At 44.5% G+C, this 27,515-nt stretch overlaps 1 protein-coding gene across 1 annotated transcript in view; it reads left to right on the forward strand.

Annotated features, from left to right (window-relative positions):
* Positions 1 to 22,638, forward strand: part of slc25a20 (solute carrier family 25 member 20) — a 443,188-nt gene extending 420,550 nt beyond the window's left edge. The window contains exons 13-17 of the mRNA XM_070895604.1: positions 3,806 to 3,907; positions 11,462 to 11,536; positions 14,273 to 14,338; positions 19,194 to 19,332; positions 20,719 to 22,638. Of these exons, the coding sequence (XP_070751705.1) occupies positions 3,806 to 3,907; positions 11,462 to 11,536; positions 14,273 to 14,338; positions 19,194 to 19,332; positions 20,719 to 20,852 (516 nt within the window). The 3' untranslated portion in view covers positions 20,853 to 22,638. The remainder of the gene's footprint in view (positions 1 to 3,805; positions 3,908 to 11,461; positions 11,537 to 14,272; positions 14,339 to 19,193; positions 19,333 to 20,718) is intronic.
* Positions 22,639 to 27,515: the final 4,877 nt, after the last annotated feature.

The following is a 27,515-nucleotide window of genomic DNA, read 5'->3' on the forward strand; positions in this document are numbered from 1 at the left end:
AAACATTCATAAGACCCTTTTCCAGTGAATCGCTGCAAAATAATTTTTAAAAGCTTCCACTTATCTTTTTTTTGCAGGGTTTCATACCTACCGCCGATCGGAGGGCTGCTCCGGCTGCTTTCTACTGGGCATTTTTTTTTCCCCAGCAACTATGGATCACTGCTACCACCAAACTCGGGCAGTGGCGGTTTTTCCGGTGTTGCATGCCGGTGGTCTGCTACCCAGCGGTATTTCAAAACCGTCGGCAGAACACTTTGATCAAACTCGCACCAGGCGGTTTACCACCGAAATACAGGAATACCGCAGAAAAACATGGCGGAAATGCTGACCAAATTCCAGCCCTATGTGTACAGTGTGTAGCATGAATACATACCACTGAAAAGGTGCATTACAGAAGAAGGTAGATGTTTTCATGATTTGGAGTGCATGGCAACAAAATTTCACTTTTTCAATGACTGTTTGTCACTTTTGAATTCAATCGTTTTCCTAAAACAATTCTATCAGTCACTCACTGAAAAATCCTCGTTGTGGCCAGTTGCAGCCTTGCACCTATGTACTCTCGCAACATATAATTAAAATACTCTCTTCAAACTCCCATGGCATTCCATGTCGTCTTCAGCTGAAGTGGGTTGGGGACAATTAGACCATGATGTGTAGACATAACTCACTCCCCATTTTCAAGTCATCCATTCTGTCATTTCTGTACAATACTTTGATATTCTTATTTATAGCTAAAGAAAAATACTTGCAGCAATTTGGGAAGCCAAGAAGTAGCGTTAGCGAGAGGATACGTGTCTCTCTGCAGTATAGGCCCAAGAGCTGGGAGATACAAACTGAGGTCCTGGAGTGCTGACATTGGCTGAATGGTGTAATTACAGCATGACAAATCTGGACATAGGAATTTATAATAGTTGACACAAAAGTGATTTAAAAAAAAAATTATGACAGAAAATTAGGTTTTCTAGTGCACGCAGACATAAGATCTTTAATACAATGTTCCAAAAAATGCCTCCGGCTGAAAATGTTTTTACGAAAGTACCTGGTGGTCCCGGAGGAATAAACACTTGTGCTCCGAGGCCTAGCTGCGTAGTCCAGCGCAGAGGCCCGCGCATCCCGGGATCACGTGGGCCTGGGCCACCAGTCACAATTTGGTGTATTTGGACTTCGAGGCATTTGACAAGGTGCCATATAAAAGGTTACTGCATAAGATAAAGTTCACAGGGTTGGGGGTAATATATTAGCATGGATAGAGGATTCGCTAACTAACAGAAAACAGAGAGTCGGCATAAATGGTTCATTCTCAAGTTGGCAACCAGTAACTAGTGGGGTGCTGCAAGAATCAGTACTGGGACCCCAACTATTTACAATCTATATCAATGACTTGGAAGAAGGGACTGAGTGTAATGTAGCCAAGTTTGCTGACGATACAACGATAGGAGGAAAAACAATGTGCGAGCAGGACACACAAAATCTGCAAAAGAACATAGACAGGTTAAGTGAGTGGGGAAAAATTTGGCAGATGGAGTATAATGTTGGAAAGTGTGAGGTCATGCACTTTGACAGAAAAAATCAAAGAGCAAGTTATTATTTAAATGGAGAAAGATTCAAAGTGCTGCAGTGCAGCAGGACCTGGGGGTACTTGTGCATGAAACACAAAAGGATAGTATGCAGGCACAGCAAGTGATCAGGAAGGCCAATGGAATCTTGGCCTTTATTGCAAAGGGGATGGAGTATAAAAGCAGGGAAGTCTTGCTACAGTTATACAGGGTATTGGTGAGGCCACAACTGGAATACTGCGTGCAGTTTTGGTTTCCATATTTACGAAAGGATATACTTGCTTTTGGAGGCAGTTCAGAGAAGGTTCATTAGGTTGATTCCGGAGATGAGGGGTGTCGTATATTCAACTATCATTGTAACCCATGAATAAGCCGACCTAAGTTGTACACCTTGAGAACATTGACCACAAGGGGGTGAACTTGTGGGAGACACTCCTAACCTGGACTTTCAGGTATAAAAGGGGAAGCTCCACCCACCTTCATCACTTGAGGTCTTGGTAATAAAGGTAACTGGTCACAGAGTGACCTTCTCTCAAGTATGGGCCTCGTGAGCATTTGCGACGAGAAACTGGGATTTAAACCACGCGAGCATGGCCACTAGCTGCACAGAAGAGAGGGACTGTGTTGGTGATGATTGGAACGACTTTATTGAGAGACTACAGCAAAGTTTTGTCACTAAGGAATGGTTGGGACAGGATTTGGCCGACAAACGCAGGGCTCATCTCCTGACAGTTTGTGGATCCAGAACGTACTCCCCGATGAAGGAGCTTCTAGCGCCAGAGAAGCCGGCGGACAAGACATTCGAAGAGCTCAGTAAGTTGATCGGGGAACACCTTAAACCGGCGAGAAGAATGCACATGGCGAGACACCGGTTTTACACACACCGGTGGCGAGAAGGGCAAAGCATTCCAGACTTCGTGGCAGATATCCAGCGACTGGCGAGCCTATGTAAGTTCCCAGATGCATGCAGAGCGGAGATGCTGCGAGACTTTTTTATTGAGGGCATCGGGCACGCTGGGGTTTTCAGGAAACTGATTGAGACCAAAGACTTGACCTTGGAAGCGGCGGCTCTGATAGCCAAGATTTTTGTCATACATCATTCTGGTCTCTTCCTCCCCTGAGATAAATGTCTGGGCTATTGTCTGTACAGAACTATATTTTTTTTACTCCACAGAAAACGTGAAGCTGTTTTAAGGCGATGAAAGGAAAAACCTACTGCAGTCCTCGAATAGTTAAATTGAACTGAATCAGTGACCGAGAAACAAATTCCCTTCCTTTGCAATCTTTCTTTATAAATCAAGCTGAGAGGTGGGAAGTATTTCGCTTGACACAAGAGCAAAATTTCACAAGTTACTTTTATGCTCTCTTGGAAAGAATTCAAATTTTATTTAAAGAGACACACGCTCCCGAAATTCGTGAGGCTCATCCGAGGTGCGGGTGGAGGTGGTGTTTAGGATAGGACCCAGTTCCACCAGCACTCTAGCTTTTTTTGTTTACAATAACAATCACAAGTATTTGTATAGCACGTAACGTAGTAAAACATTGCAATGCGCTTCACAGGATCGTTACCAAACAAAATTTGACACAGAGCCACATAAGATAATATTAGGGCCGAGAGTTTTAAGGGGTGGCTTAAAGGAGGAAAGAGAGGCGGAGCGGTTTAGGGAGGAAATTCTAGAGCTGAGGGAACAGGCAACTGAAGGCAGGGCTGCCAGTGGCGGAGTGCTTAAAATAGGGGATGCTCAAGAGGCCAGAGTTGAAGGAGCATAGATATTTCAGTGGGTTTTTAGAGCTGGAGGAGATTCCTAAGTTCCTAATTTTGATATTTCTCTTGGTGGTAGAAATTTATCAATGATCTCAATAGAAAGATAAGTGAAAAGCTGACTTTTATTTTGCAGGCATTTGGCGTCTGATTCACAGTTCTGAATTTTCTGTGCTGGCCATTTAAAAGCTGCCGAACGCTGGAGAGGTGGCAACCCTAATGAGACTGAGTTATTCATGCCAAAAAAGAATCAGGAGAATTTAAAATAGTGATATATTTCATTGTGTGATAATAAGGGCACCGGCCTCTGGTACACAATCGTGCTGCTGTCTTTTCTCTGTAGGTGCACACAGACAAAGAAAAAAAAAAACAATGGTTATTTGAGATTTCTGGGACGTGTAACCTGAAGTATTCATGTATTTTAAACATGTGGCGTTTTCTCTTGGTTTAGATTTCCATCGGTTCATTTCCCTGTCCTTCTTTGCAGGATCGTGTTACGTTTCGAAGAATAATTGTAAAAAACAATGCAAAAAAGAGGAGGGCATATGAAGCATTCATTGAATCAGTACCCCTGTTGAAATCCCTGGAGGTACAGTCGTCTTCCTTTCATTTTACAGAACCAAGAGCAGCAACAACACCAACTTGCATTTATATAGCTGCTTTAATCTAGTAAAATGTCCCAAGGGTGCTACACAGGAGCAAAATGTGACACCAAGCCACTAAGGTGACCAAAAGCTTGGTCAAAGAGAGAGGTTTTAAGGAGCGTCTTAAAAGAGGAGAGGTGCAGAGGCAGAGAGGTTTAGGGAAGGAATTCCAGAGGGGGTTTTTTCGTTCATGGGATGTGGGTGTCACTGGCAAGGCCAGCAATTCTGGATCATCTCTAATTGCCCTGGAGAAGGTAGTGGTGAGCCGCCACCTTCAACTGCTGATCTTTGTAGTGGTTTGGTACAACTGAGTGACTTGCTAGGCCATTTCAGAGGGCAGTTAAGAGTCAAACACATTGCTGTGGGTCTGGAATCATGTATTAGCCAGACCGGGTAAGGGGGGCCGATTTCCTTCCCTAAAGGACAGTAGTGAACCAGATGGATTTTTACAACACTCCAGTAGTTTCATGGTCACCATTACTGATGCTAGCTTTTTATTCCAGATTTATTGAATTTAAATTCCCCCAGCTGCTGTGGTGGGATTTGAACTCAAGTCTCCAAATCAACAGCCCAGGCCTCTGGATTATTAATCTCGTAACATAACCACGAGGCTACTGTTCCCAGTAAAGGCAGCTGAAGGCATGGCCACCAATGATGGAGCAATGAAAGAGGCCAGAATTGGAGGAGCCCAGAAAGCCATTAACTAATGTTCCCGCTAATCTTTCTTCGGGCTGCCGACCCATTCAAAAGTCCCCACGTGCGTCGTTTTTGCATTTAAAAGCTGGTGAGCCGGCTGTGCAGGAGCACCAGACTCTGCGCGGCTTAAAGGGAGCATTGCTGTCAACCGAGCTGTTAAGAACAGTTAAAACTGGAATGAAAAATAATGAATGCAAAGTTGACAATCCCATACTTAAGCTTTGAAGCAAAGCTCCGCACTGGCTCAGTTGGTAAAGGTAATGTACAACTGAGCCGTACAGCCCGGTTACGTCCCAGGTTTCATTCCTGTCTGTACTGAATTGGCTGATCCTGGCCAAGGCATCAGTAGAAGTGCTCCAATGGCCACAGGGGTCAGGATAGGTGATGGAGAAATCAGCCTGGCTTCCTGCTGAATAAGCATGGGTGTTGTTGAGAATGACAACAGGTACCACATTAATGCTCCTGTTACGAATAGCTTGACAATGCGCATTGTGTAGACTCACACATGAAAAATCACAGAATCATAGAAATTTACGGCACAGAAGGAGGCCCATCATGTCTGCTGGCTGAAAAAGATCCATCCAGCCTAATCCCACTTTCCAGTTCTTGTTCCGTAGCCCTGTAGGTTACAGCACTTCAAGTGCATATCCTCGTACTTTTTAAATGTGATGAGGGTTCTGTCTCTACCACCTTTTCAGGCAGTGAGTTCCAGATCCCCACCGCCCTCTGGGTGAAAAAAGCTCTCCTCAATTCCTCTCTCATCTTTCTATCAATTACTTTAATTCTACGCCCCCGTTCATTCTGAGAGATACTGGAGTCCTGTTTTGCCTGTGCTTATTGGAACAAGAGCGAGCATCTTCAACAGAGGAAGGGAGGAAGCTTGGGATAGGGGGGAGGTGACGGTGCCAGGGTGGGGGTTGCAACCATGAATAGAATCCACAAATAGTTAGTTGGAATTAATAATGCAACATTTAATGTTCATAATGAAGTGCTTATCCCAAGTAATTTGCAGGAATAATGCCGGGTAAGAAAAACCTACCATAAAGCCCTATTGTTAGGCAGCTTTCTAGCTTTAAACTCGCACTGCACTGCTGTTATGGGAATATATTCTGTTATAGTTCTTTGGGAGACGAGAAAGATTTATGTAAGAATTTCCATTGCAAATGCTGCATTAGTGTTTAACATTTTATTTTTCTTCATATTTCGGTGCTTTTCTTTCACTGTGAAACACATTGTTAATTTGGTTTTGTGCGTGGGAAGATTTCCAGTTTTTAGAAAAGACATTATTCGGATCAGAAAAAGAATACATATACATAAATTAAAACTTGGCAGTCACTATAGTATTATAGACTATTTTGTTATTTGTTCCAGCCTGTACTGTACCCAACTCCACTTACTGCAGCTGAGATGGGCAGGCATCTAATCTTTTCCCCAAACTTTGCTTGTGTTCTGCCAGGTGGTAGACGTCAGAATGCAACATGAGGTGAAATCATCTAATCAGATAAACAAAATGGGCTTTTTTTTTTTAAGAGGTGATAGAGGGGTGGGGGGGGGGGGGGGGTGCGCGGGGTGCAGTTTCACAGTCATTTTGTTTTCTTTAAAAATTCCTTATGCGCTAAACACCTCACAGTCTTTTGATGCTGCACCTGGCGGCTCAAGTGATTGACATTTCTTGGCTGGGGGCCTATTTGACCAACCGTATCTGTCGAGGATTTGCACCTTCCTTTACTGTCCAGGGAAACTGAGCTGCATTAATAGCATGAGGCTGACCGTCCCAGTGCAGTACTGAGGGAGTGCTGCCCTGTCAGAGGTGCTGTCTTTCAGGTGAGACGTTAAACCGAGGCCCCATCTGCCCTCTCAGGTGAACGTAAAAGATCCCATGGCAGGGGAGTTTCACCAGTGTCCTGACCAATATTTATCCCTCTTACCAACATCACTAAAACAGATTATCTGGTCCCTTGGGTGGATATAAAAGACATTGGGCTAGAACCTCCACTTTTTTTGTATGCTTAACGCCCATTTTACCGCTGAAATGATGTATAACGCCCATATATCGCTGAACGCCGGGAAAATATATTGCCGCCCGGCCACATTTTTAGGGTGGAATCTTCAGAATGGGTGAAATCAACGCCCAGAATATCGCCCAGCGTTACTTTCCGCACGGAATTAACGCCGAGATTCAATAATACCGCCCGCCCACTTTTTTTGTTGTAAAGAGCACATTTGCCGAAACTAGCGCTCAGGAGATCGATCGCCCACCGTCACTTTCACCACCTCGCGCACATATCATCCACAATATCGCTTGACCAAAAAAACACCCAGAAAAAGTGGAACTATTCTGAACGAATGCCAGCAGTGTGGCTGGCATTTTTTAAATCGCTGCATTCAAAAGGCTGCCTCAACTTCGGGGAAGTCTGCATTGACTCTGGAGTTCTTCTCAGGTGAAGTGAACATCTGAACAGACATATTTTCAGACTCTGGACTATTGGGGCTTCACTCCAGGTGTATTTTAGTGAGGAAATCATTGCTTCTGATCAATCGCTATTATACTTGCAATGCAATGGGGCCACCAAACAATAACTGTGCTTAAGCAGCGCTTCAGATGTCTTGACCACTCAGGAGGTGAGCTACAATACAATCCTGAGCAAGTAGGCAAATCCATGGTCGTGTGCACAACCACGGCTATCATGAGAGATCAAGAATTGCCAGAAGGCACTGATGCTTCACCTCAGGAGAGCGAGGAAGAGGACGACAAGGGACCGAATGCTGACCTAGAGCCAGGCAATCAGGCTGGCTATGCAACCATGCGCACGACCCCCTCCAGACCGCAGGAAAGGGCCCGTGGTGGCTACATAGCTGCAAGACTCTTAAGTGAGGAGCTGATATCTGAACGATTTGCCTGAAAGAGCGTTGATGTGAGTGACAACGCTGACACGCTGCTGTGTGTGTGCAACTCAGACATCAATGGTGCCCATCATCTTGGTGCCAGTTAAAGTTTACGTTGATTGATGTTAAGTTATATTTAATCCTTTCATGTTAAGGAATCACCAGTGTGTAACGGTGCAGCTATCTGAGACGATGCGCAACAAGGTTATGTTCAATAACAAAAACATTTTACCAACATTGGTCTGAAATTATAAGTATCACAGGCAATAACACCCAACCTCCGCCCCACTTTTTCCACCATTGACATCAATCAAATGTTCAACATGTCCAGCAACACAGAATACAAAGGCAAAACAGGAGGGTTGTCCCCAGCCACCATACATTACAACAAATTGCACACACCCAGATGGAGATATAACACAGCCATCACCTGAGGACATGCACCTCACTTTCCTTTCCCCCCCCTTCTACTCCCCACCTCTACCCCTTTCCCTCCTCGCTCCATGTTGCCTGGCCGAGGAGCTCCTCATTTGGGGGGATGAAGGCAGATGCAGTCGTTGCAGGGGTACGGGAGCGGCGGGTGCCGAGGGGGGCAACATTCTCTGATGCAGAAGCAGGATCTTGGTCCTTGCTCTCATCTGCCATTCGCAGTGGTGGTGCGGAACCTAGGGGTGGAGTGCCCCGCTCGGGGACCACTGGGCGGCCTGTGCCAGCAGTGTTCCTGGCTATCGCACCCAGGGCCTCCGCCATCCGCGGAATGTACTCGGTCATGGTGGCCAGCTGTCAGGATATGCCCCGCAATGCTTCGATGAGCTGGTCACCAATGTCTACAGTCCTCCTGGACAACTGTACCATCTCTCCGCTGTCATGTGGTACTCGTGGAACAGACCTGCCACGTCCATGAGACCTCCACGGGGTCGGCGCCGTCCTGGAGACAAATGGGGTGCCCTGTGGTGAGGCTTGGGGCCGGTACCTCCAGAGCGGAGGCGAGAATGACCGGAGGACCACTAGATGGCCTTGGGGTGGAATGGCTTCTGGAGCGTGGCGATGCAAGTTCCTCAAAGTCCGTGCTCTCATCCGTGGAGAACAGATCCAGCGGATTGACTGGTGAGAATCGGAGCTCCTCAGCATCAGATGTTGGATTGTCCAGAGAGTCGGGCCCCGCTCCCCCACCTTCTGGTCTTTCTGGTCTTGCCTTGGGACGCGCTTCTGGCTGAGCTACAAAACACAAATGAAGTTATTAGAGGAGAAGTGGGTACTGGGGTCACAAGGTGAGTCTAGCGCTACACACAGCATAGGCATGACAAAAGCACCACCGCTCTCAAAATCAGCGCAGACATCACATTTCATGACCATCAACACATTTGCATTGCAATGATTTTCATTAGGCCATCATTATTTCTATGACAATTTTAGAAATCATCTATCAAATATGATTGTTCGGATATGAGTGGGTGTGGCATCTATTGACTTCATATCACGCAATGGTGTAAGCTTTACTCACGTGGCATCACTTCAGGGTCTGCAGATGCATCCATGGCTGTCTGTGGGTGCTTCCCCACGAGTGCGAGCACCCACTCCTCCATCTCAGTGATGTAGCTGGTGACTAGTGGCCCCCCCCACCCGTTCGCCTCTGCACGGACCTCATCGTCGATAGCTTCTTCTATAAAAGATGACAGGACGACATGGCCTGAGAGACTGATGTAACACATAACCGACAGATGTAATCATGGTTATTATGAAAATTCTTTACCTAACGTGCACCGTGACCACAGGCTTTGAGTAAAACATTCCCGGTAAAAGTGAAAGACCTCACACCTGATGATAGTCATTGACTATTACAAATCAAATTATATAAATACATAAGTACGTGTAAATCAATGTAACACTCTTGTGGATCCCACAAGGTCGTTCCATCGTTTGCTGCATTGGTTGCCCTCACGAACCTCGTTGGTCGCCGACGAGACCACCTCTGCTATCTCGGTCCATATCCTCTGGTAGGCCTTTGGAGTGGGCTTCCCACGCCCTCCCTGTGTCAATCCATCATCATCATCATTATCATCATAGGCAGTCCCTCGGAATCGAGGAAGACTTGCTTCCACTCTTAGCATGAGTTCTTAGGTGGCTGTACAGTCCAATACGAGAACCACAGTCTCTGTCACAGGTGGTTGAAGGGAAGGGTAGGCGTGGAGCCTGGTTTGCCGCACGCTCCTTCCGCTGCCTGCGCTAGATTTCTGCATGTTCTCGGCGACGATACTCGAGGAGCTCAGCACCCTCCCGGATGCACTTCTTCCACTTAGGGCGGTCTTTGGCCAGGGACTCCCAGGTGTCAGTGGGGATGTCGTACTGTATCAGGGAGGCTTTGAGTGTCAAATCACCCCAGCGTAACTTAACCTCCTGCAGGAGGGAAGCATTTGCCTCGTCAGAGAATCTCCTGGCTCTTTTACGCCCTCCAATGTGCTCCTCTCCCACCTCACTGCTCTCTCCAGCGACAGTCTCCACAGCATGCCTCCTCCTCTCGCTCCATTATAGGCCAAATTCGGGCAAATATGTGGCTGGTGACAGCTAATTTTTGTTTGCCTATTTGCTGTGAAACCCTAAAGTCTCCCTCCTTCCTTCCAAAGCAGACACGCCTTCAGTCCCTCTGAGCTCCCTCCCTCTCTGTCTCCTCTTCTGCACATGTCATGCTGACCCTTGACCTCCTGAATCGCGGGAATCGAGTGTTGCCATGCCTTTGCTAAGGACGGCCACACTTTACGGCAGAAGGTCAAAAAAATTTAACACTACCGCCCATTTCATATCGCTCGCGGTAACGCCCATTTTCAAAAATGGAGACTCGGTGCTTTGAGAATGGGTGAGAAGCTGGCGGTCTGAAAACCCTTTTTTACCGCCGACGCCGGAAATAACGCCCATTTTTGGGCAATAAGTACAAAAGTGGAGGTTCTAGCCCATTATTTCAAAGAAGAACGGAGTTCTCCCCAGTATCTTGGCCAATATTTATTCCTCAATCAATATCACGTTTTTTTTTAAAAAGGAAGGTGAAAATCCTCGACTGCAGTTGGTCAAATAGGCCCCCAGCCAAGATATGTCAGTCTCTTGAACCGCCAGGTGCAGCATCAAGAGACTGTGAGGTGTTTAGCGCATAAGGAATTTTTAAAGAAAACAAAACAACTGCGAAACCGCGCCCCCCCGTCACCTCTTTTTTTTAAAAAGTTTATGCCCATTTTGTTTATCCAATTAGATGATTTCACTTCATGTTGCATTCTGGCGCGACCACCTGGCAGAACACAAGCAAAGTTTGGGGAAAAGATTAGATGCCTGCCCATCTCAGCTGCAGTAAGTGGAGTTGGGTACAGTACAGGCTGGAACAAAGAGAACAAAATAGCCTATAATGCTATAATGACTGCCAAGTTAGTCGTTATCACATTGCTGTTTGTGGGAGCTTGCTGTGCGCAAAGTAGCTGCTGCGTTTCCTACATTACAACAGTGACTACACTCCAAAAAGTACTTCATTGGCTGTAAAGCGCTTTGGGTTTTCCTGAGGTCATAAAAGGCGCTATATAAATGCAACTCTTTTTTTTTACCCACAATGTTACTCTACGGCGGATGCTTGGAGGTGTGTGGGAGTGACCTCCGCTTTCCCCAATTTCAATCGACCCATATTGAGCAGTACCTCATCGTGCCATTTACTTTTTCTGTTTTACGTGGCTATTAAATAATAGGTACTTTAGACTGATATTAAAAGATTTCTTTACTCTTGTGGTTTAAATGCTGTTAATAAAACCATCCAACTTCTGGATGTGATATTTAAACCTATCTTCATTACATTGTAAACCTAGCCAAATTATTTGTTTCCCATTTAACTGCACTTTGCAGAATTTTAATAGCATTCTCAGTGATAACTATTTGTGTTTCAGCTTTCAGAAAGAATGAAGATTGTTGATGTAATAGGAGAGAGATCGTATCACGACGATGAACTTATCATTTCACAGGTCAGTAGTTGGTTCACCCAGTAACAAATCAGTTTTATTACATGTTCAGGATGCAGCCTCTTTGGCCTTTTTCTTTGACCAACTTGAGTAAGTAACTTTCAAACTCCAGGTTCAGTTACTTCATTTGTTTTTTTTTTACTTATTCTCTGCTGATTTTCTCCTTGGAAGGTGTCCTTGCTAGAGTACGGTACCAGAGGCACCAGTTGCCCTCCACTCCTGCATACAAGTAGCCAATCTTCACACGTGAGCCTAGATGATGAGTGTGTGAGTAGGCTATTCAACTGCAGGGGGAAGCACAGCACAACAAAAACAACAACTACTTGTATTTATATAGCGCCTTTAGCATAGTAAACTGTCCTAAGGCACTTCACAGGAGTGTCATAAAACAAAATTTGACGTAAGGAAAAATTAGGTCAGATGACCAAAAGCTTGGTTAAAGAGGTAAGTTTTAACAACAAAAATAACAATTTTTATTTATATAGCGCCTTTAACGTAGCAAAACGTCCCAAGGTGCTTCACAGCAGTGTTATAAGACAAAACAGATAAATTTGACACTGAACTACATAAGAAGAAATTACATCAGATAACCAAAAGGTAGGTTTTAAAGAGCATCTTAAAGGAGGAAAGAGAGGTAGAGAGGTGAAGAGGTTTAGGGAGGGAATTCCAGAGCTTAGGGCCTAGGCAGCTGAAGGCACAGCCACCAAGGGTTGAGCAGCTAAAATCGGGGATGCTCAAGAGGCCAGAACTGGAGGAGCGCAGATATCTCTGGGTTTGTGAGGCTGGAGGAAATTACAAAGATGGGGAGGGGTGAGGCCATGGAGGGATTTGAAAACCAGGATGAGAATTTTAAAATCATGGCATTGCTTAACCGGGAGCCAATGCAAGTCAGCACAAACGACCCTGAGCTAATCCTCATTTCATGGCCTCGCATGAATACTTTGGGATGTTTTATTATGTTAAAGGAGCTATATAAATAAAAGTTGTTATTTATTATAAAATTTCTAGTAGGGAATCACTTGATGCTGATCGGGTGTAGCAACTCTGGCTCGTTTTCCCATCCCTTATCCAGGAGTGCTGAGATCAATTGTAAGGCCTGACCGAGATCTGTTAACTGCACATAGACAGCAAATCTTCCTGTTTTGTATGACTCAGCTGCTCACTGCTTAAACAACTGCTCAGCTACTGGGTGATGAGCAACTTTCAAACTAAAGGTTCCATAACCCAGTTGTTTAACATATGGGTAACAAAGCCGATGCTGATTTTTGCATTTTATTTATTATTCATTTTGGGGATGTGGGCGTCTCTGGCATTTATTGCCCTTCCTAAGAAGTTGGTAATACAACTTAGTAGATTACTAGGCCACATCAGAGGGAATTTGAGAGTCAATCACGCTGGTGTGGGACTGGCATGGCCTATAGGCCAGACCAGGTAAGGACGGCAGGGTTCCTTCCCTAAAGGACATTCGTGAACCAATTGGATTAACCCTGGAGATTCTGAAATCACTGATTTACTGCAGCAACTGAACTTTAGGATTACCAAGATCTAAAGATTGTAAATCCCAAAGGCGGGCGGAAAAATGTTAGTTCTTGATGAGAAGTCCATCTAGCCTCTCTGCTACAACCTTTCTAGTCTTTGTTTTATCAATGCCGCTACAACCAGTACTCCTGAACTTTTTTTTGTTCTTCCTAAGTTTGATATATGGCGTCCTAGCCCCTACCTCTCAGTCCTCGTCCCCCCTCTCATTGTCTTGAAATCACAGCTGATCAGCACACTCCTGCTCTAGTGTATTCTTTCTCATAAACTCGAAACTGTGGGATTATTTATCTCCATCAGTGTCTCCCTCCTCCCTCAATTTTCAGATTTTGCATACCCAAGCTTGGTGCTACCTCTTACTATTTCCAGTGCCCTGCAATATGGGAATTGGGCAGTTGGCACATGCACACTTTGAACTCTGAGTTCCTGTCCAACTTCACTTTACAGCCAACGAGTGGAGAGGACTGTCATGCTGTCTGTGCTGTAGTTAAAGTCTGGTCCCAAAGGTGAATAGGGCAGAATCCAAGCTGGTCATGGAAGATGCTGCCATCTTCTCCATAGATGGAAGATTACAGCATCTCCATCATGCCACTGTGGAGCTCCTAATCAGATCCTGGTGCATATCATTAAGCACTGCCCTCAGAGAAAATTCTCAGGCAGTTGACAAGCTATCCATGCTAGAGCTTTGGCCTGAATATCTGATATTGACATTAGATTTGCTTTGTTACTACCATACCAAAGAAGAATAATAGGGCTTCAGCTCCTTTAGTCTGTTCTGCTCTGTACCTGAAATCTATTTACCTGCATTTGTTCCATAACCAACCCTTGCCTAACAAAAATCAATCTGAAAAATTTCAATTGGCCCAGCATCCACAGCCTTTTATGGGAGCGAGTTCCACATTTTTACTGCCCTTTGTGTGGGAAAAAAATTCTTCCTGATTTCACTTCTAGATGTCCTAGCTCTAATTTTAAGATTACGCCCTCTTGTTCTGGAGGAACAAAGTATCTGAACCACTCCACTACCTAGTTCATCTATATTTTAATGTTTATTCATAATATGTTCGTAAAATTATCAGCAGAAAGAAAAGTTTAGTTCTTCAGGCTACAGCAGTTAAGTAATTTGAATAATTGTACAGTGCTACCCTTAATACAATTAATTTATGTTAGGTTATAATATTGAAAAATCTCTTTGTTGTTACACAGGGAGATAAAGCAGACTGTTTCTTCATTGTAGAATCGGGTGAAGTGAAGATCATGATCAAGAGCAAGGTGAGCAATTTCACTGCCACAAGTAGAGAACAAGTGATCATATGCAACAAATACAAAGGCAAAATACTGCGGATGCTGGAAATACTCAGCGGGTCAGGCAGTATCTGAGTAGAGAGCAACAGAGTTAACATTTCAGGTCAATGGCCTTTCATCAGAACTGGTAGAAGTTAGAGGTTTAACTGTTTTGAAATAAGTGCAAAGTCAGGGAAAATGAATGGGGGGTGCAGGTGGGGGAGGGTGAGTGAAGAATAATGTGTAAGGATTGTGATAGGGTGGAGGACAGGAGTGAGTAAATGACAAAAACAATGATGGTGTAAGGCAAAAGTGTGTGTCATGGGACAAGTAAAGAAACAAAAGATGGGTCCGAACTCAAATGTTGAGATCGGAAGCCTGTAAAGTGCTGAATCGAAAGCTGAGAGGCTGTCCTTCAAGCTCGCATTGAACTTCATTGGAACAGTTTCAGAGGCCGAGGGCAGAGTGGGATGGAGAGTTAAAGTGGCAAGTGATCGGAAGCTCAGGGTCACACTTGCAGACTGAACGGATGTGTTCTGCAAAGTGTTCACCCAATCTGCGTTTGGTCTCCCCAATGTAGAGGAGACCACATCGTGAGCAGTGAATACAGTATGCTAAATTGAAAGAAGTACAAGTAAATCGCTGTTTCACCTGGAAGGAATGATTGGGGCCCTGGATGGTGGAAGGGAGAAGTTGATAGGGCAGGTGTACATCTTTTGTGCTTGCATGGGAATGGGGAGTAGGTGTTGAGGCTGATGGAAAAGTGGACCAGGGTGTCACGGAGGGAGTGGTCCCTTCGAAATGCTGAAAGGGGAGGGGAAGGTGTGTTTAGTGGTGGCATCGCGCTGGAGGTGTCGGAAATAGTGGATGATGATCCATTGAATGTGGAGGCTGGTGGGTGGAAGGTGAGGACAAGGGGAACCCTGTCGTGGTTCTGCGAGGGAGGAGAAAGGTTAAGGGTAGAAGTGTGGGAAATGGGATGGACACAGTCAAGGGCCCTGTCAACCACGGTGGGGGGGAATTCCTCAGATGAGGAAAAAGGAAGACCCTATTGGAAGCACTGGTGTGGAAGCCCGCATCTTCAGAGCAGATGCGACAGAAACGGAGAAACTAGGAGAATGAAAGAGTCCTTGCAGGAAATGGGGTTGGAGGATCTGTGGTAGCTGTGCGAGTCTGTGAGCTTATAGTAGATATTGGTGGACAGCCTATTCTCAGAAATGGAGCTAGAAAAGTCGAGGAAGGGAAGGGTCGGAGATGGACGAGGGTGGGGTGGAAATTAGAAGCAACATTGATGAAATTTTCCACTTCGGAGCGAGAGCAAGAAGTGACACCGATATAGTCATCAACGTATTGGAAAAATAGGTGAGGAAGTGGACTTGAGTAGGACTGGAATAAAGAATGTTCCACTTATCTCATGAAAAGGCAGGCATGTGGCTAAGTCCCATACAGATTCCCATAGCGACACCTTTTATTTTGAGGAAGTGATTGGAGTTAAAGGAGAAATTGTTCAATGTGAGAACAAATTCAGCCAGGCCTCCGTTCAAGGAAAGAGCGGCGAGCCCACAAGCCGTTCTGGTGATAGATGGAGGTGCAGAGGGACTGGGCCTCCATGATGAAAAGGAGACGGTTAGAGCCAGGAAACTGGAAATGGGTAAAGTGGCGGAGGCTATCGGAAGAGTCGAGGATGTAGGTCGGAAGCGACTGGACAAGGGGTGAGAAAATAGAGTTGAGATCGGAAAAAATAAGTTCCGTGGGGCAGGAACAAGCTGAAACAATGGATCTGCCAGAGAAATCCTGATTGTGGAACTTGGGAAGGAGGTAGAAGCAGGCTCTGGGGGGGGGACTGAGTTTCGAGACTATGGGGGTGTGGGGAAGAGGGGGGAGATGAGGTCAGTGACGGCCTGGAAAACGATGGCTTGATGTTCGGCGGTGGAATCATCTTCCGGGGATGGAGGGATAGGAGCAGATGCCAAACAACAACAGCGCCACCCTTGTCAACAAGTTTAATGATGTCAGGGTTAGACCTGAGAGAACAGAGTGCTGCAAGTTTGGAGGGAGATAGACTAGAGTGAGTGAGGGCAATAGAGAAATTGAGACAGCCGATGTCGCAACAGCAGTTCTCAATGAAAAGGTCACGAGAGGGTAAGAGGCCAGAAGGAGGAGTCCACGTGGAATAGGAATTCTGAAGACAGGAAAAGGGTCTACTGTGCGGTGGGATGTCTCCTCGGCCAAGAAGTGGGCATCAAGGCGACGGAAGAAGAGCTCGGCATCATGTTACATAAGAGATAGGAGCAGGAGTAGGCCATTGGCCCCTCGAGCCTGTTCCGCCATTTAATCATGACACCTTTTACTCCCTTATCGTTCAAAAATCTGTCTATCTCCACCTTAAATATATTCAATGACTCAGCCTCCACAGCTCTCTTGTGGCAGAGAATTCCACAGATTTACGACCCTCTGAGATAAGAAATTGTTCCTCGTCTCTGTTCTAAATGGACGGCCACTTATTCTTAAACTATGCCCCCTAGTTCCAGATTTCCCGACGAGTTCTCTGCATATATCTTGTTGAGCCCCCTCAGTATCGGGGGGTCAGAGGAAAGGAAAGGGGAAAAAGGATCAGGAGGGGCGTTGGTATCTAAAGAGTTGTTGACGCTTGTAGTCCTTGACTCATGAAGGGAAAGAAAAAAAGTTTTTTGTTAAAGTGTTGGATGAAGCGAAGGACCAGGACAGCTCTAAAATAGTGAGTCGGTGCGGCCGAGAGCGTGCATGCTGCAGCTGGATCGCTTTGCTGCTCTGTCGGTATTTCTACAATTACACTTCAAAAAAAAAGTGATCTCTTGGCAACTTAGGCTTAAGCACAACTATGCTCGAATACATTTTGTGATTGATTGGTAGACCGCAGGAATGTGCTCATGATTTGCCTCAAGTGGTGAGATTTCCCCTGCAGCAAATGTAAGAGAATTGTAAACATATTTATTATTTTGTTACACATATTACAAAGAGGAATTTTTTCCTTGTGATGAATTGCTGAATTTGGCTATGCTGTTGGGGCACAGTGAGTTACCCATCTCTCGCATGCTACCTGGCATTATGCTTGAGCAAAAGGCCCAAGTATAAGTTGCCCCCCCCCCCCGCTTGCCCTTACAGTAATAACAACTTGCATTTATATAATGCCGTCAACGTAGCAAAATGTCCCAAGGCACTTCACAGAAGCTTAAAAAAAAATGTGCACAGAGGGATGGAGGATCTTGGGAGGGCTGAGGCAATGGAGGGATTTAAATACAAGGTGGAAAATTTTAAATTATAAGGCATTGGTGGGGGGCCGTGGGCCAAAAGCCAATTTTCCTACAATTTTCAGTGAAGACTTGATATGGGATAGGAAACAGGTAGCAGAGTTTTGGATGGGCTGAAATTTATAGTGTGTGGGAGGCCGGCCCGGTGGTAATTGGAGTAATCAGTAGCAAGCACAAGGGTTTCAGCGACAGATAGGTTGAGGTGGAGTTGGACAGTGCAAATGGAGTTTGAAGTAATAGGTGGTCTTTGTGACAGTTAAAATATGGGGTCAGAAACTCAGCTTAGGGCCAAACAGGATGCCCGAGTGTCCCGACAGTTTGGTTTAACCTGACATGGTGGCTCAAATGGGGTGTGGAGTTGGTGATGAGGATACAGAGTTTGTCATAGGGATCGAAGATTTTAGTCTTTCCAGTGTTTAACTGGAGGAAATTATGGCTTATCCAAGATTTCATGTTGGATGTGCAGTCTGACAGCACAAAAGGGGGGGGGGGGCCGGTGGGGGGAGAGGGCAGTGGTGAAGGGGTACAGCTGGATATCATCAGTGTACGTGTCGAACCAAATGGGGGCAAGACCAGCTAGATAATGGGAGGAATTGAAAAAGAATGGTGTGGTCTACAGTGCAGAGGTTAGGACCATTTCAGTGTTGTGGGGGGTCGGGGTGGAAACTGGATTGGAGGGATTAAAATGGAGTTGCAGGAGAAATGGGTGTAGATCTGGGAAGCAGCAACACATTCGAGCTCTTTGGAGAGGAAAGGGGGATTGCAGATCAGGCAGTAGTTAGCAAGGACAGAGGGATAGAAGCTGGGTTTATTGAGGGGTGGGATTACAATAGCTTTGAAAGGGAGAAGGACATTCCAAGTCCGATTGAAGCTGCCTCCTCTGCTTTTTTTAAAAAAAAACTATATTAGGAGATAGAAACTAAGATTAAGGGAATTCCAGAAATCTGGAACAAAAATAGATAATTCTACTGGCATTCACAGATGAACAGCATCTGAATGAGAAAGGCAGGTTAATGGGTCAGCTGATGATGGGCCACATGTGAAATGTCGACCAGACTTTGTTTTTCAGATGTTGGCTAATTCTGCTGCATTTGCAACGTTTTCTGCTTCTGGTCACTGAAGCCATGCTTCCTTCTTTATTGCGAATGTAGCTTACTGCATCAGCGAACTTTTATCATTTACCCAAAGAAAAAGCAAACTCTTTTTATTGGCCAATACATTGATGCCACTCTTGTAGTTTCCATGGACAGTTTGCAAAAACTAGGATTGTGCTTTTAGGATTTGGCTTTGGGTGGTTGAACCTTGTTTTATGGTATCTGAATATCCAAATTCAACTTTGGAGGTCTATTCAGAGAGGGTGCAGGACTAGGAAACAATATGAACTAAAATTAGGGATATGGGCCCTCCAAAGCTGAAGCCTTTCTGCCCATTCCTGTGAAGAACCCTTGTGCAGTACAGTATTTCAGTGCTTTCTTCAACCTGTCTTGATTCAAACTGCGTTTATTTCTACATTACCTAATGTACCCAACCTCCTGTGTCTGTTCCTCTCCCAGACACTGGCAGATCAAGAGGACAATGCAGAGGTCGAGATTGCCAGATGTGTCAAGGGGCAGTATTTTGGAGAGTTAGCACTGGTTACCAACAAGCCCAGAGCGGCTTCAGCGTATGCCGTTGGAAATGTCAAGTGCTTAGGCAAGTATTCTTTACCTTCCGATTTAACTTGTTGTTGATAAGTGCAGTAGGAGTAAGTTTCATTCCCATTGATTTTCTTTTTGCAATGAATGTCTGTGTTTGGTGATTGGATGTTTTCCGCCTTGGACACCCAAATCTAATAATGTTGTGGACTCCCTATCACATCCCCAAGGGGATCCACAATAACGAGATTTGTACAATAGAGATGGTGAAAATACACTAAGGGTGGTACTGTAGGAACATGATTTGCAATATATTAGGTTACTGGAGCATGTACTGTTTACTTCATAGTATATATGATACTTGAACAAATAATCTTGGCTGATGTTTCAGTGCTGTCCCGAAGGAGTGTTTCATTTCAAGGAGCTGCAGATTGCCCAGAACAAAGATTAAGGGCCCAAGTTTCGTGCCGCGTCTAGAACGGCGCAGCTCCGACCTGGACGCCCGTTTTTCGCGCTCGAAAGTGCGCCTAAAAAATACTTACCGATTCTCCGGCTTCCTGCAGGTCCTCTGGAGCTGGGCGTGGTGCAGCACGAGCTGTGGGGTGCGGAGCCAGGTCCCTGGGCTGAAAAAAGTGCCGGGACCTCTGCACATGCGCGCTACAGTGGGTGCGCGTGTGCAGTAGCCCTAGGCGCCCAAAACTGTGTGAGAGGGGCCCGAATCACGCAGCCCCTAGCCCTGGCCGACTGGCCTCACTGGGGTGGCGTGGATCAGGCTGCACCCTCCCACTTCCTCCCTTCAGCTGGCTCTCAAACCACCCCCCCCCCGACCCGATTTCCCTCCCCCCGCCCCCCCCTGATTGATTTATTAGTTGATTTATTGATGTATTCATCATTTATTATTGATGATGGCTCTTTATTTGTAAAACTGAAGTGTTTAATGTTTGTAAACTTCCCTTTAAACCCTCCCCCCATCCCTACGTCTGATTTGTAACCTACGCCTGATTTTCTAAGTGTGGGCAAGGTTTTTCTGAGCGTACAAAAATCTACACTTACTCCATTCCATGTTAGTTTGGAGTAAGTTTTCACTGCCTAAACTTTCAAAACGGGCGTAAGTGGCTGGACACGCCCCCTTTTGGAAAAAAAATCTGTTCCAAACTGAAACTGTTCTAACTGACTAGAACTGGAGCAAGCTAAATGCCGAGAATTGCAATTTCTAAGATACTCCATTCTAAACCAGTTGCTCCAAAAAAACAGGAGCAACTCAGGCCGAAACTTGGCCACTAAGATACTGTTCCTGAAGCTTGCCTTGATCTATTTTCCCCCTCGCATCTCCTCTATGTTTTTGGCCTCCTAAGCAAGCGCAAATGCAAAATTTTTAACAGTCTAATAAATAAGCTTGTTAAAGGTTTTAAATAATTTTTTTTGTTTGCCTCCTCTTTTGCAGTGATGGATATTCAAGCATTTGAAAGATTGCTAGGCCCTTGCATGGACATCATGAAGAGAAATATAGTGAATTATGAAGAACAACTTGTCTCCTTGTTTGGTACCAGTTTGGACTTGGAGAATCCTGGTATATAGGCATGTTCTTATCCAGTGCCTTCTCAGTTTGATGAAAACAAAGTGAAAAATATCCAGACACATTTTTAAAAAAACTCCCCACAGAAAACGCAGTAAATGGGCAAAGCAGCATTTTCTGCCTCTTTCCATCCCGTGGGGCTACCACCATGTGATGATGAAATACATTACCGCCCAGCCAGGGATGGGAAAATATGTGGCATATGTTCTGGGTTTTTTTGTTATCTGCCTTTTTGGGTTTAAAAGCATATTCTGTATCTTGGGTTGTTTTTTTTTCAAAAAAACTAGAAAAAAAAATGTTGATTTATGAATTACCAAACTGAACCACAAAGACACATACTAAATGTAATTTTTGATAAGATGAAATTAACAGATTCAGTGTTTCTTTGTTACTTCTATAAGTAGGTGACCAGTTATTGCCAAAAAAAAACAAAAAAAAGTATGATTGTTGTAAAGCTTTGATCGCTTCACCACTGAGTGTTACTTTGAAAAGTATCTGGGTAGGTTTTAATGTTTCATATAAAGCCGGCTTCTTTAAAGCTCTCTTAATTGTGTTAAACGTAGACAACAAGAGCTGCTTCAAATCGAGGGGTTTCCAAAATCGAGGGGTTTCCAAAATGAACAGTTGTGCATCCATAGTGGGTATTCTGCATGGTACAGTTCCACATTATGAAACAATCCAGAGGTCAGATGACAAGTGATGGTCCTTCAGAATAAGGAGTGGGAGAGGAGGGGGGGAGAAACATTGCCAATTTGCACAACTACATCAGTATGGCTGGTCTCCAGTCCGTTGCTCTGTGCGGTTAACTTAACAACACAGACATCCTGGAACAACAGTGCCGTTCCTATCCACTTGCGTCCAGTGTTTCTGTTAAAACCTGTCCACAGATGTCCTTTACTGTAGCTTTTTTTCTTGAGGTTTTGCAGTGGGCTCGGGTCAAAGTGTGCATTTCTTTTTTAAACAAATGAGCCTCAAATGCTTAGGAGCACTGGTTATCTGGTACACCTTGTGCATGTTACTTGTGGCCACCGTAGCTCGCAGTTTGTGTTATTATATAGTGTCTACAAGCAAAAGATGGTGAGGAATTTTGTGCTTTTGTTCCTTTGCTTCCATTTTGTTGCTCAATATTTGTCTCCGTTTTTTTCTTCCCTTTCCCCAATGCCTTCTGCATCCACACAATGTTTAGGCAAGGAAGAATGAAGCGTTTTCAGCTCACCAGACAGGTGTTCAGGAATTGGTACACTTGAGTGACGTGCAAGAAGCATCTCTACCCAGTTACTTTCCCTACCTGCTCTCTTTCCCCATTTCCCCACCCCCCCCCCCCCAACCCTTGACCTAATTGCACCCCATCAGGGACGTATTGGGCAGATTAATATTTGAGCTCTCATATCCCCTAACTGAGAGATCTAGGCACACGTCTAGTTAGCCGAGAGTCATGGCTTGTTAAACTGTAATTATTAGGAAAGGTTATTGAGGATTTGATGTGTGACCGGACTCATTGAGAGCCCTGTCCCACAATACAGATGTACCTGCAATCATTGAATCATGAGGGTTGTTGTTGGCCTTAGTCTTAGAATTTTTTTATTAATGTGGTGTAACTGGTTGCAATAAAGTGATTACAGCCACCATTTTATCCAGGACCAAATGATTTCTCCAAGCTTCTCAAGTTGAGAAGTTCCCGGGTCCTAAGGTATAGAAAAATTTGATTAAGGTCACTTTTTATGTTTAGTATATATTTCCTTCCGTAAACCTGTGGTTCACCCTTCAATAAATCTAACAATATAATCATTTGAGTTTTTCTTACTTGGCCATAGTAATAGTAGATGCAGTTGGCTATTGTCTGTGCAGAAATACTGGTAAATATACAAGAAGCTGCTGTGAAAATTCACCAAACTTTTATTACAAAGATTTCTTGGATGCTTAATTACTTAACAAGTAGTAAGTTTGTCAAGATGGTCCTGGGTTGAATTAGTTCATCTAAGCCAGTTTGCTGTTGGAGATCTTTGAAAGGTTCAACACCTATGGATTGGGTAGAGGCGAGCTGGCTATCATTCCCACTCTTGATCACTCTCCTGCTGAGAATTGGACATCGGGTGAGGGCAGGGTCATGCTTGATGGGGAGGAGGTGTGGGGGGGGCGGGGGTGGTCAAATATCCTGTTGGCATTCATTGCTGAGACTCGTGCATGAAGAATTGCCACAAGCGTGAGATACAGAAGGGCCAACTGGTGTCTGTGGAACCAGACCCCATCAAGGAGTCGATACCTTCAGATGAGGAAGGGGAGAAAATTGGCAGGGGAAGATAGAAATAAATTAAAGGTTTCTTTGACATGAGCAAGCTTGCTTTAATAATTATTATTTTTTGAATTTTGTGCTAATTTGAGTTCTTATCATTTCACTAAGGTGTGCACCTGTTGTATTTGCTGCTAGATTTAACAATAGGGGGCTGATAATGCGGTCTTGATGGAGCAACGCCTGGACTCCAGCACATCATACGCTGGTCATGCCCGAGAGCCAAGTGCTACCATCAGTGGATAATGCAAGGTCAGCTAATTAGCAGGGGGTGGGGGGGGGGAGAGGATGTTAAAGCATGTTGTGCATGCTGCACTATGAGATTTCTGGCACCAGCAGCTCCTAAAGGGCTGGTGGTGGTTTGAAGGTGCCAGTCTTTTTCGGGAGATGGTCAGCACCAGCATCAAGGTCTGTGAGCAAGGTGGCCCAGTTGGACCGCCTATGGGGAATAAATTCCAGATAAGAGTAACAAGTGTTGAGCAGCTGCAGTGCTGTTGATGCACTCTAGCTACATCGTGGGGTAAGCCTCTTAAACAAAATCCAGGTCCATAATAAGCCTTGCATATGGTGTATGTGTGTATGCAAGTTGAGAATTCTAACAGCGTGCATCTGCAGCATCTTGCCCTCCCTGCCCTCCGTGCCCAGTAATATGGTGGCAGGAAGCACTGCAGTGCTTGGACATTGCGTTCTCCACTTGTCCCGTTCTACTCGACTTTTGATCCACTGTTCCACATGGGACCACTTTGGTTTTGGTATTGTGTGGATAATCGATTTTCCATCCACCATCAATGTGCGTGTTCTTTGTGCCGAGACTTGCAAGGTTATGTTAATTCAAGCTCATTGCACAATTCAAGCCTGTTTTCCTTCAATTTTTACAACTTGTAACACAGAATTGACATTCAGCCTGACATTCTGACCTCAAAAGGAAAAGAACAGAGAGATACTAGTTAGTTTTGCTGTGTGTATTACATTGAAGGGGCTATAACATTAGAATTTATTGATCTCAACTACGTATTGAGTGACATTCCAACAAGGCGCTGAAGGTAGAGGAGGAAAAGAAGGCTATTCTGACCGCAGTTAGTTCACCTTTAAAAGGGAAACTGTTTGGTGACTTAGATCCTTGCCAATTATTTTTTTATATGGCTGCACAACAGTTTGGCTGCTGCCTGCCCCACTTTTACTTGCTACCTTTTGTAGTTCTGGTTCTCTATGTATATTTTCAGAGGCACCGGAATCGCCCTGCCTGAGCGAGCCCGGACAGTGAGTCCTGATAGGCTAGTGGGCTGTGGAATGCATCACAGCAAAGCCCGATCCTGTCACTGCCCCATTGTCCATATGTGCGCACTTCCTGACCAGAATTATTGCTACTCAGGGTGGAAACCCTGCCTGTTTTTATTTTTGCTTCCACCCTCTAACCCAGTGGCACCAAGTCCAGTTGTAGCATCGCAGCGAACCTCTCGGCTAAGAACTTACCTACACTTTATAATGTAGCAGTCCCTGGTGGTGAAGCTAAAGTACAGAACCCAGCAGACAAAATTGTACTCTGTTTATACTGGCAACATTGGTAAGATCGTGTCGCCCACACTGTACAGGTCTTTGTGTATCATAAAGGGGCTTTTCCAATCATCTTTGGGTATACCCAATGTATATATAATCATATTAGTGCATTGGCAGTGATGTTGAACACAATCAGTTATAGTGGCCAAAGCCTGCTACATTGTGACAGGTGGCACTGCAGAAATGAATGGGAAACATTGACCATAGTAGTTTACAATAGTAAATGTGACTAGATCTAGTAATGTTTGTGGACAGGATGTCCGTTGCCCCAAGCACATATATTTGTATCTGCATACCAAAGTCTCTCTACTCCTCTTCTCCATTACAGTTTAAGCTGTATTTCTTTTTCCTGTTCTTTTGAACCAAAATACATTGCTTCATACTATTTAAAATTGACCTTCATCTGCCGCCTTCACTTACCCATCCTGCTAACCTATTGATGCGCTCCTACACTTTTTCAGAATGTTTGGCATGGTTGGCAATTTGATGTCTTCAGCAAATTTCAATATTGTTTCCTCAATTGCTAAAACCAGATCATGTGTCTATATAGTAAATCAGAGCAATCCCAATAGCACTCCCTGTGGAACACCACTAATCGCAACAATGCGTTCTGCCCAAAACCATATCTCTGTCCATGCGGCCACATTCCACTTGATTCCATGTACCATTATCCTTGCTGTAGTCACTTATGAGACACCTTCCCAAATGCTTTTTTGAAATCCATAGTGCTCGATACACAGCATTTCCTTTATCCTCGCTGTTTTTCAAAGAATTCTGTAAGATTGGTGAAGCATTGAGCTGCCTTTTAGAAATTGGTATTAACATGTTTGAGTGTTTTAGTAATTTCATCCCATGTTCTAGATGTTGGCTGCCACGACATTAATAATTACCTTGAAAGGTATTGTTATCGAAAAGGCCCTAAAACTGAATAAACTATAATGAAACCCAGTCTGTGGTACAAAAACAATTATAAAAAAAAAAATGATCGGAAGCATTTCATCTCTTTTTACTTTGACTGTTTTAATCTTGGGCTTTGCTGCCATATGAGCTGTCCCTCCCTCGTGAGCTTACTGTCTTGTTATCACACTTAGGTTATCAATTATTTTCTATCTAACATCATCTGGATACTTATTAGTTTGTCGGAAAGAGAGGAGGAAACGAGGGATTTGCGTGTTGATTGCAGTGTTTTTATATTAAAATCTCATACTTCATGTAAAGAAGAAATAAACCGGCCATTTTATTTCGCTAGTGGACTATTTGAGTATTAGGGTTGACCGACTGCAGAGGACGTTTCATTTTTTACTATGACTGAAAGTGGTAACTCCATGTAAAAACCGTGTATTACTGCTCATACTGCTGAATGATCTGCACCTGTTCCTATGTTGCAGTGCTGTAACTGTGTATTACAGAGCTGGAGCATAGGAACAGGAGTAGGGCATTCAATGAGATCATGGCTGATCTGAAATATGCATCAGATCACTCAGCCTCTGAAAGAGAAAAGGCAGAGGTTAACACTTTGGATGGGATGCTCCATCAGAGTAGTCCCGATGCAAGGCTTGCGCTGAATCGTGTTAACCTTCAACTTTTTCTCACTGCATTGTGCGGTTCGAGTATTGCTATGAATCTGTTATTTTACCGGTTCTGCTGTTTTCAGCAGGTGATGCATTCCATAGAGAGTAAAGCCAAGAGTATACCATGCAGTGATGAGCCTCCAGTCCGCAGCCTTGAGCAGACTCCAAACACCATTTGTTTATTATATGCAGTTGAGTTTTTTATTATTTCAACCTCTTCGGAGCTTTTCCCATTGGAGTTTGTTACTGCCACTTTATGGCTGCTGGGGTATAGCATGCTGGGGAAGAGCTTTACAACATAACGATGTTAGACCAGAGTCTTAGTAGGGGTCGGCATCACAGTAAGAGAAGGTTGTTACTGAGAAATACTAACCCTCTGTTTTATAGAGGTACAACACTCCTGTATATATTATATGTATTTAAATGGCCGTTGCACAGTATTGTACCCTGTATGGATGTAGGGGTAAATCGTTTTAAACAAAAAACATGGGATGCACCATCCATGGAATGCTGCCTCTGCTGTGTTGCTTACACAAACCTTCCTGATGGTTCAAATAAGCAGCAAGTGTTCTTGGATTTTGAACCTTGTACCATGTTATTGTATTCGCAGTGGCAGAAAATCACCTTCACCCTTCTCCCAAAGAGGAAACAAAATGATTGCAGTTTAGAAATGTTAAACTGGGTGGCCTGACCATTTGTAATGTTAATGTAACAAGTGGGCCACTTTTTAAAAGCAAAATGCAGTGGTCAATATGATTTCCGACCCTGAACATCTGATCTTTTCTTTAAAATGCTGGCTGCCGTATCATTGCCTTTTGGAAAAGAGACGTTCTGGTGTGGTGGTTCGTTGGCTACTGACAGCGGGATGGGTGGGAGGTTAAATCTCAACCCCATCCCCCTCTCCTTAAAAAGAAATCCTACTTTGCATGTTGACTTAATGCAGCTCTGTTGTGTATCCGCTGGGATTTCAGGTATCCGTGTTTATGGTGTCCAGTAATTCTGCTACTGGGACCTGCAGGCCTGTGGAAAGGTTCTTGACCTTCTGCTCCAAGCATTGACCTCTCTAGCCAAGGAATGATTTCTGTACAGTCAAAGCAATGACATCTTTTTCCTTCTGAAGCCCCCTCTTCCCACCCCCCGCCCCATTTTATTATTTTTGAAAACAAAAGATTGTCCTTTACTAAGACTATAAAATTGAAAATAAAAAATGGAATTCTATGTGTTGTGTTCTCATTTCAGTGATGTTG

Source organism: Pristiophorus japonicus, chromosome 12 (genome assembly GCF_044704955.1).
Source record: "Pristiophorus japonicus isolate sPriJap1 chromosome 12, sPriJap1.hap1, whole genome shotgun sequence".
Classification (NCBI taxonomy): Eukaryota; Metazoa; Chordata; class Chondrichthyes; family Pristiophoridae; genus Pristiophorus; species Pristiophorus japonicus.